Here is a 16209-nt window from a genome sequence, read left to right on the forward strand (position 1 = left end):
ACCCTACTTATTTAACTTATATGCAGAGTATATCATGGGGCGTTTCTGGGCTGGATGAAGCACAAGCTGGAATCAAGATTGCCTGGAGAAATAGCAATAATCTCAGATATGCAGATGACACGACACTGATGGCAGAAAGCAAAGAAGAACTAAGGAGCCTCTTGATGAAAGTGAAAGAGAAGAATGAAAAGATCTTTAAGATCTCACTTACATCGTGAGAAGTCAGTACAGTAAGATTTTGTCCATTAGTCAACTTATGACCTATAGACATTAGCAGGTCAATAGCAGCAATTACCCTTAAGGAATGTGGCCATAAGTTGTTTTTTTTTGGTTTTTTTTGTTTTTTTACTAAGAAACAAACTCAATTCTGATCTTGTGGGCAAGCTCAAAGCAGGAGCGTGCAAGAGAACAGTTTTAAGAGCCTTAAAAGCCTATTGAGTCTCTGAGGGCCTAACCAGCTTGTCGGTTTAGACCTGCTGAGTCTCAGTTATAAGTCTATATAAAGGCCAGGCAAGTTCTCCATAACCAGGAATCCAAATGTGGCAGTAGCCTGTAATGCCAAAAATCCTCTCAATTATCTTAAAGTCATGTTTGGCTCATTTAGAAATTTCAGGCAATAAAGTATAAAGATTAGGCACTTACTATTTGTATATCTTGAATTAGTCTCCATTTATCATTTGACATTTTTACACCCAAAAAAGGAGTGTTGCATGGACTATTACAGGGAATTAATAGCCCCTGTTCCTTTAAATCTTCAATGATGTGTTTTAACTCTTCCTTAACCTCGGGCTTTAGTGGGTACTGCTTTTGATGTGAAAATAGGTGAGGGTCTTTGAGGTTGATAACAACAGGAACAGCATTTTGTGTTCAACCCTCAGTTTTTCCATCAGCCCACACTTTAGGGTTTATATTCTGTTCAATTAATGGGAGAGGAAGAGCAGGCTCCATATTCATGAAGACAGAGGCCTGGACCTTGTTCATTATATCCCTCCCCAGAAGGGGTGAAGGAAATTCTGGCACAATTAGAAACTCGAGAAAATAGCACAGAGTTCTAGTTGTAGTTTAAAGGACACCTGAGATAATGTTTGGCTTATCCAGATAGTCCCATTACGGTAGTGGATTAGGAGGAAAGAGGACCAGAGGCTTCAGTGAGCACACAGAAAGTTGCCCCAGTGTCCAAAAGAAATTGACTGATTGGCCCCCCACAGTTATTAATACCCGGGGTTCCTCAGGTGTAATTAGGATGGGAGCTTGTGTGGGGAACCCCGGGCACCTTCAGTCCCAATTGTCTTGAGAGTCCAACCCATGGGGCCTACACCTCGGAAGGCAGTCTCTTCTCCAGTATGGTCTTTTGCAGACTGGACAGCTTAGATGCCTCAGGCCAATCCCACTTGAGATGCCCCTCATTTCCACAGTAATGACAAGTCCATCCCTTTTCACCCGGGTCCCTCTGGGCATTTTTCCTCAGGCTGTTTCAGAGTGGATCTAACAGCCATGCTGGGGCTTTAGTCTTTTGCCTGGTTCTTTTTTGTCTCATTTTCCTCCTCATATTCTCCACCATAATATACTGTCTGAGACAGCTGCAACAGTTTTTCTAAAGATTGATTTGGTCCAAACGCCTGTTTTTGTAACTTACAGCAGGTATCTGGAGTCGATTGAGTGAGAAAACTACCTTTTAAGATCATTTTTCCCTCTGTAATTTCAAGATCAACATCAGCAAACTTGCAGAGAGCCCTCTGTAGTCTATCTAGGAATTATCAGGAGTTTTCTTCTCTCCCTGTTCTATGTCAGTCTTAGCATAGTATAAAGTCCTTGTGCTCACTTGAGTCCTTCAAGAATACATCCAGCAATCTGGCTCTGTTATTGGAACCACTTGGCTCCCAGTAGGAAGGAGGGCTATTTCATGTTCCCTCTTTCCCCTTGCCTTCAAGCCATTCATCTCCAAAAGTAGTAGCTTCCCCCAAAACTCGAGTTTTTGAATCAAGAGTCAGTGTCTGTCCCAAGACATACATTACATCTCTCCAAGTAAGGTCATAAAGTAAAGTTAGTCCCATAAAGCCTTCTATGTACTTTTTGGATCCTCTAAATAGTCTCGACCACAGTTGGGACTGTTTGAATTTCTACTGAGACTAAGGCAACCCCTCCTGGGAGGGCACCCTGATTCTCAGCCTGTTCAGTTGGTAGCCCCAGATACAGAGGCAAAGTAAGCCCCAGATACAGCCCCAGATACAGGAGGCAGCTGAAGGCTTCACACCCAAATCTGCACACTTTGTACATAAGTCTGGCATGTCTTGCAGAGAGATAAAGAGCAACACATCTGCCACTTCTACCCATTTCCTTTGTTTTCTACAGAACTTGTCTAGTTGTAAAATGGTATCATAATTGAGAGACCCTTTAACTGGCCAGTGTTCCCCATTTTCCAAAGGATAATGTGGCCATTCAGTATCACAAAAGATCAGACGTGTATTTTTTAAACTCTGGAGATCAAACTTGTCCCAAGTTTTTTAACATTGTAAAGGAATGGTTCTGGAACTGTTAATTCCCATCTGTAAGAGAGAAAAAAGCAGCACCCACGGCCATGGCTTCTTTCCACCAGAGGCGTCCCTCCCTACTCTAAATGAGTGTGCAGACAGACTTTCCAATGAAGCTTTCCTTCCCTGGTCAGAATTAGTCTGTCCCTTACTGACACAGGCATCTTACTCATCCCTCCCGGTTCTACCACCAAGGTGGGGTGGAGATGCACCAGGGGTAGACCTGATGGCTTACCAGATTGATTTCTAGTTTCTTACCACCAAAACCTTTGTTTGATTTCCCAAGTAGTTTCCCAGAATGTTTCCCAAGCTAGGACTACTAGAGGAAGCAGCTATCTTACGTGTGCCATGTGCATTTCTAAATACAGTCCTGACTGCAGTAGAAGTGGTGAGTCATAAAGAGACAAGCAACTACCAAGATGTCCCTTCTGAGTGTCACTGTGCCAGTATATGTGATAGCAAAAGAGGTGGTAGAGGGCTGGCCAGGGACGAAAAAGTGATTTTTGTCCTCAAGCTACTAGGTCCAATCGTTCCAGTTCCTTTCCACAGATTCCGCAAAAGGAATATCTATGGAATTGAGACAGAAGCCATTGGAGAGCTTTCTCTGGTCTGCTAACAGCTAGTACTACCAAAGAAGCCCATTGCACTTCCAATCAAAACAGATTCTACAATTCCCAACCGATGTCCTCAAAAACCTCATGGTCACCAGCAGTGCTTTTATCCACATAGATAAGAGGCACAGTCATGACAAAAACTCACTTTTAGGACTCTGGGCCCTGAGGCAGGCAGTCAAGAGAATGACCTTTAGCCTGAGAGACTTTCCTGGAGCTAGAGCTCCTGCTCGCTCCCAAACAAGCTCTTGTAACTTTTGCCTCCTAGCAAGGCTAGGCGCTTCCATACTTGGGGTTTAAGTAAAAGTGCATAGTATCAGCATGAATCCCAATTCCCTTGAAAGTCTATGATCCAACAGACTAGGTTCAGTATCAGTTCAGTGGTTCAGTCGTGTCCGAGTCTTTGCAATCCCATGAGCCACAGCATGCCAGGCCTCCCTGTCCATCATCAAATCCCAGAGTTCACCCAAACCCATGTCCATCAAGTCGGTGATGCCATCCAACCATCTCATCCTCTGTCATCCCCTTCTCCTCCTGCCCTCAATCTTTCCCAGCATCAGGGTCTTTTCAAATGAGTCAGCTCTTCACATCTGGTGGTCAAAGTATTGGAGTTTCAGTTTCAGCATCAGTCCTTCCAATGAACACCCAGGACTGATCTCCTTTAGGATGGACTGGTTGGATCTCCTTGCAGTCCAAAGGACTCTCAAGAGTCTTCTCCAACACCACAATTCAAAAGCATTAATTCTTCAGCGCTCAGCTTTCTTAACAGATTAGGTTAGTAGTTCTAATTCCCCAGGCAGTTACGGAATGGTCAAAGAGACCAGAAAAAATTGACCGAGAAAGGAAAGTTCACTCCACATGCTTTGCCCACTTATGGCCACTCCCCTCGAAGGAATGTTGAGTGCCTCTTGGCATTGGCAGGTCGGCATAAACCCCTAACAAGGCTCCCTTTTGGGGAGCTGCCTTCAGTCATTATGAGGCACCTCAAAACCACTGAGCAGGGCTCATCACTTCCTTCGTACAGGGTGTGTCATTCATTCACACACGCAAACCATAGCATTAGTAAAGTAAAGCAAAAAATGTGTATACTGAGAAAGCAGAGAGGCTAGAGCTCTTGAGTGTTCTTACCTTGTCCTGAAAATCCCGGATGAGCCCCCAAGATGATAGCTTACAGTGAACTGTGTCGGATTTGTGATCTCAGAAGATTTAGCTTCGGGACCAGAGACCATTCTTGATCACTCAAGAGCTTTTGTGTAGCAGTTTTATTAAAGAAAGAAAAGGAACAGAGAAAGCTTCTGACATAGACATCAGAAGGGGGATGGAGAGTGCCCACTCTTTTTCTAGTTTTATGTGTAATGTTAGATTGCTTACTTGGTATTTTTCTGGTTTCCTAAGGTAGACCTGTTTCACTATAAGCTTCCCTCTTAGAACTGCTTTTGTGAGTCACATAGATTTTGGAATGTTGTGTTTCCATTTTCATTTCTCTCAAGGTATTTCTACTTCCTCTTTGACCCATTATTGTTTAGTTCAGCTAACAACATATTCAACAACATATTCATCTCCTATGTGTTTATGTTTTTCCCAGTTTTTTTTTTTTTCCTTGTAATTGATTTCTAGTTTCATACCACTGTGGTCAAAAAGATGCACAATATAATTTCACCTTCTTGAATTTACTGACACTTGTTTTGTAACATCATATGATCTATCTTGGAAAATGTTTCATGTGTACTTGAAAAGAATGTGTATTCTGCTGCATTTGGACGGAATGTTGTATATAAATCTATCAAGTCCATCATGTCTAATATGTTGATTAAGGCCAATGTTTCCTTACTAATTTAGTTTGGCTGTTCTGTCCATGGGGCTGCAAAGACTCAGACACAACTAAGTGACTGGACTGAACTGTTCTGTCCATTGATGTAAGTGATGTGTTAATGTCTCCTAGTATTATTGTATTACTGTCAATAACTCCTTTTAAGTCTGTTCACACCATACCATTTTTTAAATGAAGAAACTATACCATAAAGACTAAGGAAATGCCTATATTACCTAACTTACTTTTATTTAGGCATTTTACATCTTCAGAAATGTACACATTGCCCTTATTCATTTGGCCATCACAGTCCTAGAGTTTACAGAATCCTTTTTAAACGGTGTCTTCATGACTTAATACCCTCGGTAGGTACTGAAGAAATTTATTCAGCTGCTATCTTCTCAGTGAACTCCGGGAGTTGGTGATGGACAGGGAGGCCTGGCGTGCTGCGATTCATGGGGTCGCAAAGAGTCAGACACGACTGAGCGACTGATCTGATCTGATCTTGTATCAAACTGGATAGAGAATCAAGAAATCTAGTTTTTATATCTAACTCATTCTTCTTTTGGTTAGGTTACTTTGAAAATAAGCTCAGTATTTCCAGTGAGCTTTCTGTTCCATAGACTACTTGCTCTCTAGAGTCCTTCTCAGGTAGAAAACATCATAACATTATGATCCATGGAATTTTAGTTGTTGGTTATAGTACAGCATAGGTTATTGTTTTTTTTTCTGACAGTTTACTAACAGTAAAAATACAATGTATATACATCTTATTTAAACACATAAAAATCAGAGGAAAAAAGATTTCTCAAAAAAAAACTTGCTATAATTGTTGCACTATTTTTTATTACTATTCTTATATTTTGTTTACAAACTCATTTCAACAGATTCAATTGCTTTGATAACTCGATGCTGCTCCTGCTGCTAAGTCACTGCAGTCATGTCCGACTCTGTGCAACCCCATGGATGGCAGCCCACCAGGCTACGCCATCCCTGGGATTCTTCAGGCAAGAACACTGTAGTGGGCTGTCATTTCCTTCTCTAATGCATGCAAAGTCGCTTCAGTCGTGTCGGACTCTGTGCGACCCTATGGACAGCAGCCCACCAGGCTCCTCCAGCCACAGGATTCTCTATGCAAGAATATTGAAGTGGGTTGCCATTTCCTTCTCCATGATAACTCACTAAGTGGTACCAAACAGTAGCACAAAGAAATGTTGTAATCACTTTAGATAGAAAGTTACTTCTTATTTAAAGAGAACCTTGACCTTACCTCAATCCAGGGGGTGCTAAAAATTGTTGCATTTTCATGAATATACTTTGCCAAGGTCAGAAAACTTTCATCACTGTATTCAAAACGATTCCGGAATATAATGGAGCAGATCACATTGCAGGGAGCATAGGTCAGAAGGAAAGTAGGATCACATGGACATCCTAAAAACAATATAAGAAAGTTGGAATATAATTTGCAAATAAATCTTAAGTTTATTGTTTAAAATAATGGAGAAAGGTTGATTTCTAAGATGTTTTTATTATTGGAACAACCTGAACCTGCCATCATCACTACAAATTCAACATGCCTAGAGAGTTGGACAATATAGAAGGCTGAGTGCTAAAGAATTGATGTTTTCGAACTGTGGTGCTGAAGAAGACTCCTGAGAGTCCCTTGGACAGCAAGATTAAGCCAGTCAGTCCTGAAGGAAATCAGCCCTGAATATTCTTTAGTGCTAAAGCTGAAGCTCCAATATTTTGGCCATCTGATCCAAAGAGCTGACTCATTGAAAAAGACTGTGATGCTGGGAAAGACTGAGGGCAAAATGAGAAGGGGCTGACATGAGTTTGAGCAAACTCTGGAAGGTAATGAAGGACAGAAAAGCCTGGCATGCAGTAGTCCATGGAGTTGCGAAGAGTCGGACATTACTTGGCAACTGAACAACAACAACAAAATACAATTGTGTTTCCCTAAGCAAAATTATCTAATCCAGTGTTATTTATTTATTAAATTTCTCCAAATTATTCTATTTATATCATTCTCCAATTAAAGCCACAAGGTAATACACAAGAAGGAGATCATTTTGAAATGTATTTAAAATTATAAAATTTAGCTCTTGGTGTTGATATTCTTCAAAATACCCAAAAGAAACTGACCAATATAATAAGAAGGTAAGGAGACTGAGGAGAATTGCAATCACATTTTACAAAATGCATTGAAAAAGGTTGAGTGTGCTTTTCTCTGAGAAGACAATAATGAGAGGGATTGAAGATTAGAGATCGCGTCAAGAAAAGCAGAGATACAAAGGGAACGTTTCATGCAAAGATGGTCACAGCAAAGGACAGAAACGGTATGGACCTAACAAAAGCAGAAGACAGTAAGAAGAGGTGGCAAGAATACAAAGAACTACACAAAAAAGATCTTAATGACCCAGATAACCACGATGGTGTGGTCACCCACCTAGAGCCAGACATCCTGGAATGTGAAGTCAAGTGGGCCTTAGGAAACATCACCATAAACAAAGCTAGTGGAAGTGATGGAATTCCAGTTAAGCAATTTCAAATCCTAAAAGATGATGCTGTGAATGTGCTACACTCAATATGCCAGCAAGTTTGGAAACTCAGCAGAGGCCACAGGACTGGAAAAGTTCAATTTTCATTCCGATCCCAAAAAAAGGCAATGCCAAAGAATGTTCAAACTACCATACAGTGGCATTCATCTCATATGCTGCAAAGTGATGCTCAATATTCTCCAAGCGAGGCTTCAACAGTATGTGAACCATGAACTTCCACATGTTCAGGCTGGATTTAGGAAAGGCAGAGGAACAAGAGATCAAATTGCCAACATCCATTGGATCATAGAAAGAGCAAGAAAGTTCCAGAAAAATATCTACCTCTGCTTTATTGACTAGACCAAAGCCTTTAACTGTGTGGATCATAACAAACTGTGGAAAATTCTTCAAGAGATGGGACTACCAGACCACCTTACCTGCCTCCTGAGAAACCTGTAGGCAGGTCAAAAAGCAACATTTAGAACTGGACATGGAACAACAGACTAGTTCCAAATCGGTAAAGGAGTACATCAAGGCTGTATATAGCCCCCCTGCTTATTTAACTTATATGCATAGTTCAGTTCAGTTCAGTCACTCAGTTGTGTCCGATTCTTTGTGACCCCATGAATTGCAGCATGCCAGGCCTCCCTGTCCATCACCAACTCCCGGAGATCACTCAAACTCATGTCCATCCAGTTGGTGATGCCATCCATCCATGTCACCCTCTGTCGTCCCCTTGTCCTCCTGCCCCCAACCCCTCCCAGCATCAGAGTCTTTTCCAACAAGTCAATTGCAGGGAGAAATATCAAATAACCTCAGATATGCAGATGACACCACACTTACGGCAGAAAGCAAAGAAGAATTAAAGAACCCCTTGATGAAAGTGAAAGAGGAGAGTGAAAACGCTGGCTTAAACCTCAACATTCAGAAAACTAAGATGATGGCATCTGGTCCAATCACTTCATGACATATAGATGGGGAAACAATGGAAACAGTGACAGACTTTATTTTGAGGGGCTCCAAAATCAATGCAGATGGTGACTGCAGCCATGAAATTAAAAGACACTTGCTCCTTGGAAGAAAACTTTGACGAACCTCGACAACATATATAAAAAAACAGAGACATTACTTTGCCAACAAATGTCCATCTAGTCAAATCTATAGTTCTTCCAGTAGTCATGTATAGATATGAGAGTTGGACTATAAGGAAGCTGAGCACTGAAGAATTGATGCCTTTGACTGTGTTGTAGGAGGAGACTCTTTAGAGTCCCTTGGACTGCAAGGAAATCCAACCAGTACATCCTAAAGGAAATTAGTCCTGAATATTCATTGGAAGGACTGATACTGAAGCTAAAACTCCAATACTTTGGCCACCTGATGAGAAGAATTGACTCATTTGAAAAGACAACTGATGCTGGGAAAGATTGAAGGCAGGAGGAGAAGGGGATCATCAACTCAATGGACGTGAGTTTGAGTGGACTCTGGGAATTGGTGATGGACAGGGGAGCCTGGCATGCTGCAGTCCGTTGTGTTGCAAAGAGTCGGACACGACTGAGCAACTGATCTGAACTGAACTATAAACAGGTTAACAATATAAAATAGAGAATATGACACCATTTTTTGTTTTTGAAGTCCTGGCATCTTTTAAGCCTTAATTTTTCTTCTTCTACTCACACTTGGACTAGCTGATGTGAGTGCTTCTTTGGCACAAGCAGGAAGTTTAAACCACACATACATTGGATCTCCACCCCCCTACTCCACCCCCTAACCACCATAAAAATTCCAAGCTGGTGTCCTTTTCAAGCTTTCTCCAGGCATTTTTCGGTTGGTTTTCTAGCACTGTGCCCTACCCCAAAAGCCTCATTATGTGAGTAACAGAATTTTTCATATCCTATTGAAATGTGTGTATCACTACCAACCTCAACAGTTATACTAAATTTTCAGTGGGAAATCCATCCTGCCTCTGCCTGGTGACTACTACAACAACACTTTACTACAGAATAGAAAAACTTAGTAGGGATCAAAAAGTAGAGATTATGAGAAAAAAGGTTCTGCTCAACATGTGAAATAAACTGACAACAGTTAGTTAACCAGTGACAAGCTGGGCTACCCCAAGAGGATGAGGTCTCCATAGTTAGGTGGATTTGAGCAGAGTCTGGGAGGTCATAGGCAAGGAAGCTGAGAGAAGGTCATACTCACTATGGGAAAATTGAATCAGTTAATAATAAACTGTTTAAAAGATACTTGCTCCTTGAAATAAAAGCTATGACAAACCTAGATAACATATTAAAAAGTAGAGACATCAGTTTGCTGACAAAGATCCATCTAGTCAAAGCTATGGTTTTTCCAGTAGTCATGCGTGGATATGAGAGTTGGATCATAAAGAAGGCTAAGTGCCAAAGAATTGATGCTTTCCAATTGTGGTCCTGGAAAAGACTCTTGAGAGTCCCTTGGATAGCAAGGAGATCAAACAAGTCAATCATAAAGGAAATCAACCCTGCATATTCATTGGAAAACTGATGCTGAAGCTGAAGCTCCAATTCTTTGGCCACCTGATGGTAAGAGCCAACTCTGATGCTGGGAAAGATTGAGGGCAGGAGGAGAAGGGTGTGACAGAGGATGAGATGGTTAGAGGGCATCACCAAATTAATGTACATGAATTTGAGAAAACACTGGGGGATATTGAAAAACATTGAAGCCTGGTGTGCTGTGGTCCATGGGGTCACAAACAGTCAGGTATCACTTAGTGACTGAACAACAACAACATGCTAAAACCCAATATTTACTGATTTATTAATTGCATTTCCAAAATTTTACTCTAGAAAATAATCAGGGATGTTCAATGATTGATATAGATTGCATTATTTAACATTATTAGCAACAAAATACTGAAAGCGAACTATTTGGCCTAAAATAAATTATGGTACATCCAAAATAATGAACTACTATTCTGTTTTGTTAACAATATTCATGATAAACATTTAAAAATTAATCATGTGAAAATATTTATTTAATATGTTAAATTTGAACAGAAGAATAGAGAACAATCTATGCAGGCTGAGCCTGGTGTTCTTCGTCTGCCAGATCTCCCACCCATTCCTAGATAATATGGACCAAGTTCAAATGATGTTCATTGACACTTTATTGCCATCTCGAGAAACTTACTCAAAAGAGGAAACCCAAATCATGCAAATATTTGTAATAATTGCATTATTTATATGAGTAACAACAAAAAATGAGGGGCAAAACCTATCTGGAGAATAATGTAACATTGGTAAAAAAAACCTTGAAGGTTAGCACCTTTTAGAATATAGTATTATAAGTTCATAATGTTCTTCAAATTTAAATACTGTGGTTTACAAAAGCACAGACTTAAGATCCTCATCTTGCTCCTTCCCTGTCAAGTCTCCTACTCACCCCTTTCTCTCCTATCCCCTCTTCCTGTCCTGCATGGGCATCCACACACGTGTACACTGAGCAGATGTGTGCTGCTGAAGCTCCCTCCCTTCACACCCACAGAGGAGCTGTAATACAGGCCTACTCAGAGAAGGATTTGGTGCAAAGTCCACACCTGAACCACTAATTTTGTTTCAGTTTTACTAAGATATCACTGATAGACAGGACTGTTCAAGTTTAAGGTGCTATATGGCATAATGACATGACATGTTTATGTTGCAAAATATTTGAAATGCTTCTCAAGAAGTTACCTGAGAACTTAGTCTTTCAAGTTACTTGCAGATTACCCCAATCCATGTTCTCCTCTTCTTCCTGAGCACACAGCTAACCACATTTCCCAGCTCCTTGTACATTTAGGTGTGGCCCTGTGACTGAGTTACAGCCCAGGGAATATGAAAGAACTTTGTGTGCAAGTGCCATATCTTACCTGTTAAAAACATTATTTGTTCTTTTCTTTCTTCTTTACTATCCCCGCTCTACCATTCAAAGAGATGAACTCTGGGAGCCACAGGAAGGCAACCATGTGCTGAAGGCATCAAAGGCCCTGGAAACCAGTTGCTTGAAAAGGCCATTATACCAGCAACTCCCCCTCCTGCCACTGTCATCTGAGCAGGAAGTCAACTTCTGTTGGATTTGAGCCATTATCTCTCTGTAGTCTACTTGTAATAGCATTTGGTCTGCCCAAGCAGTTACTGCTAATTACATAAAGAAATACCCACCATTGGTTTTTTTTAATGCTTCCACCAAACATAAGGCTTCCTCTTGAATTCTGTGTTCAATAGTCCTCTTCCCCATCCCCATATTCCTCAAAACCATGAGGGAGAAACGCCGAGTTTGCTTCCATATTTCTCCATTGCTGAAAATAATTCCTATCAGGACACAAACCAAAAACAGAGAATAATCCATTGCCACAAATTCTAGCTGAGAGTCTTTAAAGAGGAAATGACAAGGACACCTAAGCAGGGATTAAATATAGGAGTGACAGCCTCAGGAATTCCTATCGGGCCCTTCATCACCTGCCTCCTCCTCTCTTAACCCAGCTTGTATCTTACTTTCAAGACTCGTGGTTTTACATATTACTACACTTAACCTAGCTTGTATCTTACTTTCAAGACTCTTGGTTTTACACTCTTCCTTACCCATTAGCTCCTGCAAAATTCAGAACAACCCTAAGAACCAAGTGTTTTCTCTCCCGTTTACTTATGAGGATGCTGAAAATCACAGAGGCAAAATGCTTGCTCTTTGATGACTCAGCTAACAATCCATAGAGTCCAAGTTATAGGTTAAGTTTTCAGGATTGATTTGGGCATTGAAAATGAACTGTAGGAGAAACAACAAAAGAGTCAATTCCTTTTTTTTTTTTTGATAGTTTATAAATGACAGAAATTTATTTCTCACAGGTCTGAGGGCTGAGATCAGGTATCAGCATGGTCAGGAAGGATCCTTTTCTGGGATGTAACTTCTTTTATGTTCACATGGTGAAAGTGGGTGATGACGCTTAATTCTTAAGACAGGGATAAACAGTACTTGTGTATTGAAAGGAAGCTCATGAAAGTCTATTCCTCAAGTAAGGGACATGGCCATAGCTCTTCCCATTTTGACATTTTCCCTCTATATGCTAATCTCTTCCACAAAATATGGATGTCTTCCCGTGTTCTACCCTGTGGGTCCCTGCCACCCCCTTCTGACAACCCCACAGCTAGGCTAGGTCTATAATACAAAGCATAAAGCACAAAAATGCTCTAAAAAGAGGGTCACGTGGAAACACAATAAATGTAAATTAGAATATTAAAGAAAATCTTTTGAAATCGAATACTTGCACTGTCTGTCGTCTGTTTTTCACATTGTACCAAGAAAGTTCAATGTCAGACTTCCAGAGCCAAGGACAAGTCAGAGGAAAAGACAATGCTCTTAGGGACCTTGTCAAATAAGACCTTAAAGAACAATGTAAAGGATGAACTGACCCTATTCGGCATTATTTTTGTAAGAAACCAGTGACCCACAGAGGATGGGACAGTTTAAGGTCTAGCTATTAAAACACAGATGACAGACAGAGCAAGTATTTGATTTCAAAAGATTTTCTTTAATATTCTAATTTATATTTATTGTCTTTCCCCATGACCCTCTTTTCAGAGCGTATTTGTGCTTTATGCTTTGTATTACATTCTATTGGATTAAAAAAAATTGTTGTGCTTTTTTTATTCTAACAAGAATAGAAAATTGAATGCAATGTACATACTTCAAACCTTTGTTGGTTCCATGTATATATTATGCAGGCTTCCAAAACTAGTCTCTTAGCAACCATGACTCAGGCCAGAAAGCAAAATATTCAATAAATAGGATAATTCATTGTCATTTTCCTTCCTTCTTTTTCTCTCTGTCTCTTTCTCATTTTCTTACCTTGCCGTAATTTATTAATAGAACATTAGTGGTTAGAAGATTTGCTTTCACTGCACTTAATGTTTCATTCAGACTGTGTCATCTTCATAATTTTAAATATGGATTAATGATCCATAGAAAACTGTTTAATGATGATGCTTTCATAAACTTCTCTATTATCTATAATTTCTCAATTCCTTAGCTTATTTGAATCTTTCCAACTTACAATTCCCACACACTTCTCAAGTAGAAGCATACCTAATCCCTGGTTGATGTTGTCTGCCACTGGTAAACTACCTCTGCCAGAAAATTCCTCACTCTGATCAATCAGGACTTGCTTCACTGCTTCATATCCATGCAACACCACAGTGGGCTTCATGCCAAAATACAGAGTGAACACAGGACCATAATCTTCTGCTAGCTGGAAAAGGAACAGGAGATGTAAGAACAGTGAGCACTTCAAAACTGAAAATGTAGATAATATAGGAAAATGTAGATAATGTGGGAAATATTTTTAATCTTCTTAAGATTCATCCATTATAAAAGATTTCAATTTCTAGAACTAGTAATTTAATATGACATCACTTTACTACCATGGTAATTATCATTATATTATTAGGAATGCTGTTATTATTATCATCACCATCAATAGTTATTCTTTATTCAGCTCCTACTATGTGACAAAGGCCATAGTATGAATTTTATTAGTATTATTCTATTAAACTTTTTTCTGCTAAACCTATAATTGCTCCTCCCTTCTTATAGTGGCAATAAATGACGTTTCCTCTGTTTAAAGGAAGGTCCTCCATCTCTCACACATGCAGACTAATAATCATCCCCTCATCATCCATTCTTCACATCTTTAGCACCAGAGACCTCTAAGCTTTCAAAATACACAAGGACGTAGCCACAGACATTTTCCGTCTTCCCAGTGTGATGATGTAAGTAAGTTTTCATGAAGTGAGATAAGCAGAAGGGACGTGCACAAATTTTGCACTGGCATAAATGGGTGACATCTTTCATTTCTCCTCCTATCCATAGGTTGAAACGACAGCATGCAGATGACCCCTCTGTGGCTGCAAATAAGAACAACAGCCTTAGAGCACAGGATGGTAAACTACAAGACTGAGAAGATCTGGTTCTCTGAAAGACCTGGTGGAGGAGAGGCAGGCCAGCAGCACTTAACTCTACGCCTTCTATGTGGAAGGCAGAAATAAACTGTCTTCCTTAAGTCACTGCATTATTGTGTCTTTCTGTCATAGCAGCTTATTTAGTGTAGTACATGATATAGACTTTTACTCTTTCAACTTGTCCAATATTTGAGTTCTTTTGCTACCTTATAATCCATTCTCCATACAGGACCCCTTTTCACAAAGCATATGTTAAAGAACATCATATTGCTTTTATGCTAAAGACCTATATTCTTAAAATCCCTGTAAGATCTACGTACTCTGGTTCCTGCTTACCTGCTTAATCTCATCTCACACCAAGCTTTTACCTACTCTCTGGGTGACAAAAAAATTGGTCCTCTTTCAGACATTCCAATAACTAAGTCTGCTCCAGACTGAAAAAAAAAAATGGAACAAATATTCACCTGTATTTTATCCAGTTAATGTCTAATTATTTTTCAGATCTCAGCTCCAATTTCACTTCCACAGAGAACCCTTACTGACTGTGCCTCCGACCTGTAATCTTTTAAACTACATCACCTTTTTCTACTGTGCTCCTGTTACATGGTTTGTAATCATCCACTTATTTGCATGAGTGTTTCATAAATACATGCCTACCATCTAGACTGTAAATTCTGTACTGCTGACCTTTTTTTGTTTGTTTTAATTCACTGCTTGAATAGTTAAAGAACCTGCCTGCAGTGTAGGAGACCTGGGTTCAACCCTACCCACTCCAGTATTCTTCCTTGGAGAATTCCATAGCCAGAGGAGCCTGGCTGGTGGGCTACAGTCCATGGGGTTGCAAAGAGTCGGACATGACTGAGTGACTAAAATTTTCACTTTCTTTCACTTTGAAAATTCCCAGCATCTGACACACCTGGGACTGAAAGTAGGCATTCAACAACTTGTTAAGCTCAGGTATTAATATTTGTGCATAATAATTATTATTCACCTTTTAAAAAAATAGAAATTAAAGCTCAGGGAGATTTTTAAAATTTGACCAAGGCTGTGAGTTAAGAACTGTATGAGCTGGGGTGCTGACACAATCTCTTCAAAACCAGAGTCTGATACACAGAAGGAGGAGCTTCCAGGGGTAGTGCTTTCATGACTACCTTTCCCAGAGAAGTCAGATTTCAGATAATTCCTTCAAGATTTAAAGAGCTATTGAACAGTTATTCATTCATTGAGCAAATACAACAGAAACTGTGAAATCTCTTGAAACTTGGTTATTTCCTTGATTTCAAATCAATGTATTCTTTCGGGAAATTTTGGGGTTGTCACTCTATATGCAGTTTTTAAAAATTAAAGCAATTTCATTGCCACTAGAATTCACCAAAAATAAATGCTATAAAGGACACATAGGTCACAACATGGACAGAGAATTCCTACTTTTGACAGTTTCAACAATGATCTCATTGATCTCACTCCCTTCTGGCAACCTTTAGCTGTATACCATCTAAAATCATGTCTGGGTGTCATACATCATGGACAAGTGAGATTAATCCCAGGGATGCAAGTATGGTTCAATATTCTCAAATTAATCAATGCTATACCCCACATTAACAAATGGAAAAATAAAATCATATGATTGTTCAATAGATGTAGAAAAGTTTTTTTATAAAATCCAATATCCATTTAAGATTAAAAATTCTCCACAAGGTAGGTATAGAGGCAACATACTTCAACATAATTTAAAAATCACATATATGATAA

General features: G+C 39.7%; 1 protein-coding gene across 1 annotated transcript in view; it reads right to left on the minus strand.

Annotated features, from left to right (window-relative positions):
* LOC104983530 (cytochrome P450 2C31-like) overlaps positions 1–16209 on the minus strand; it is a 48454-nt gene that overhangs the window by 27357 nt on the left and 4888 nt on the right. The window contains exons 2-4 of the mRNA XM_010832964.1: positions 13586–13748; positions 11668–11817; positions 6223–6383 (exon numbers count right to left, since the gene is read on the minus strand). Coding sequence (XP_010831266.1) covers positions 6223–6383; positions 11668–11817; positions 13586–13748 — 474 coding nt within the window. The remainder of the gene's footprint in view (positions 1–6222; positions 6384–11667; positions 11818–13585; positions 13749–16209) is intronic.

This window comes from Bison bison, unplaced genomic scaffold (assembly GCF_000754665.1).
Source record: "Bison bison bison isolate TAMUID 2011002044 unplaced genomic scaffold, Bison_UMD1.0 scf7180017862979, whole genome shotgun sequence".
Classification (NCBI taxonomy): domain Eukaryota; kingdom Metazoa; phylum Chordata; class Mammalia; order Artiodactyla; family Bovidae; genus Bison; species Bison bison.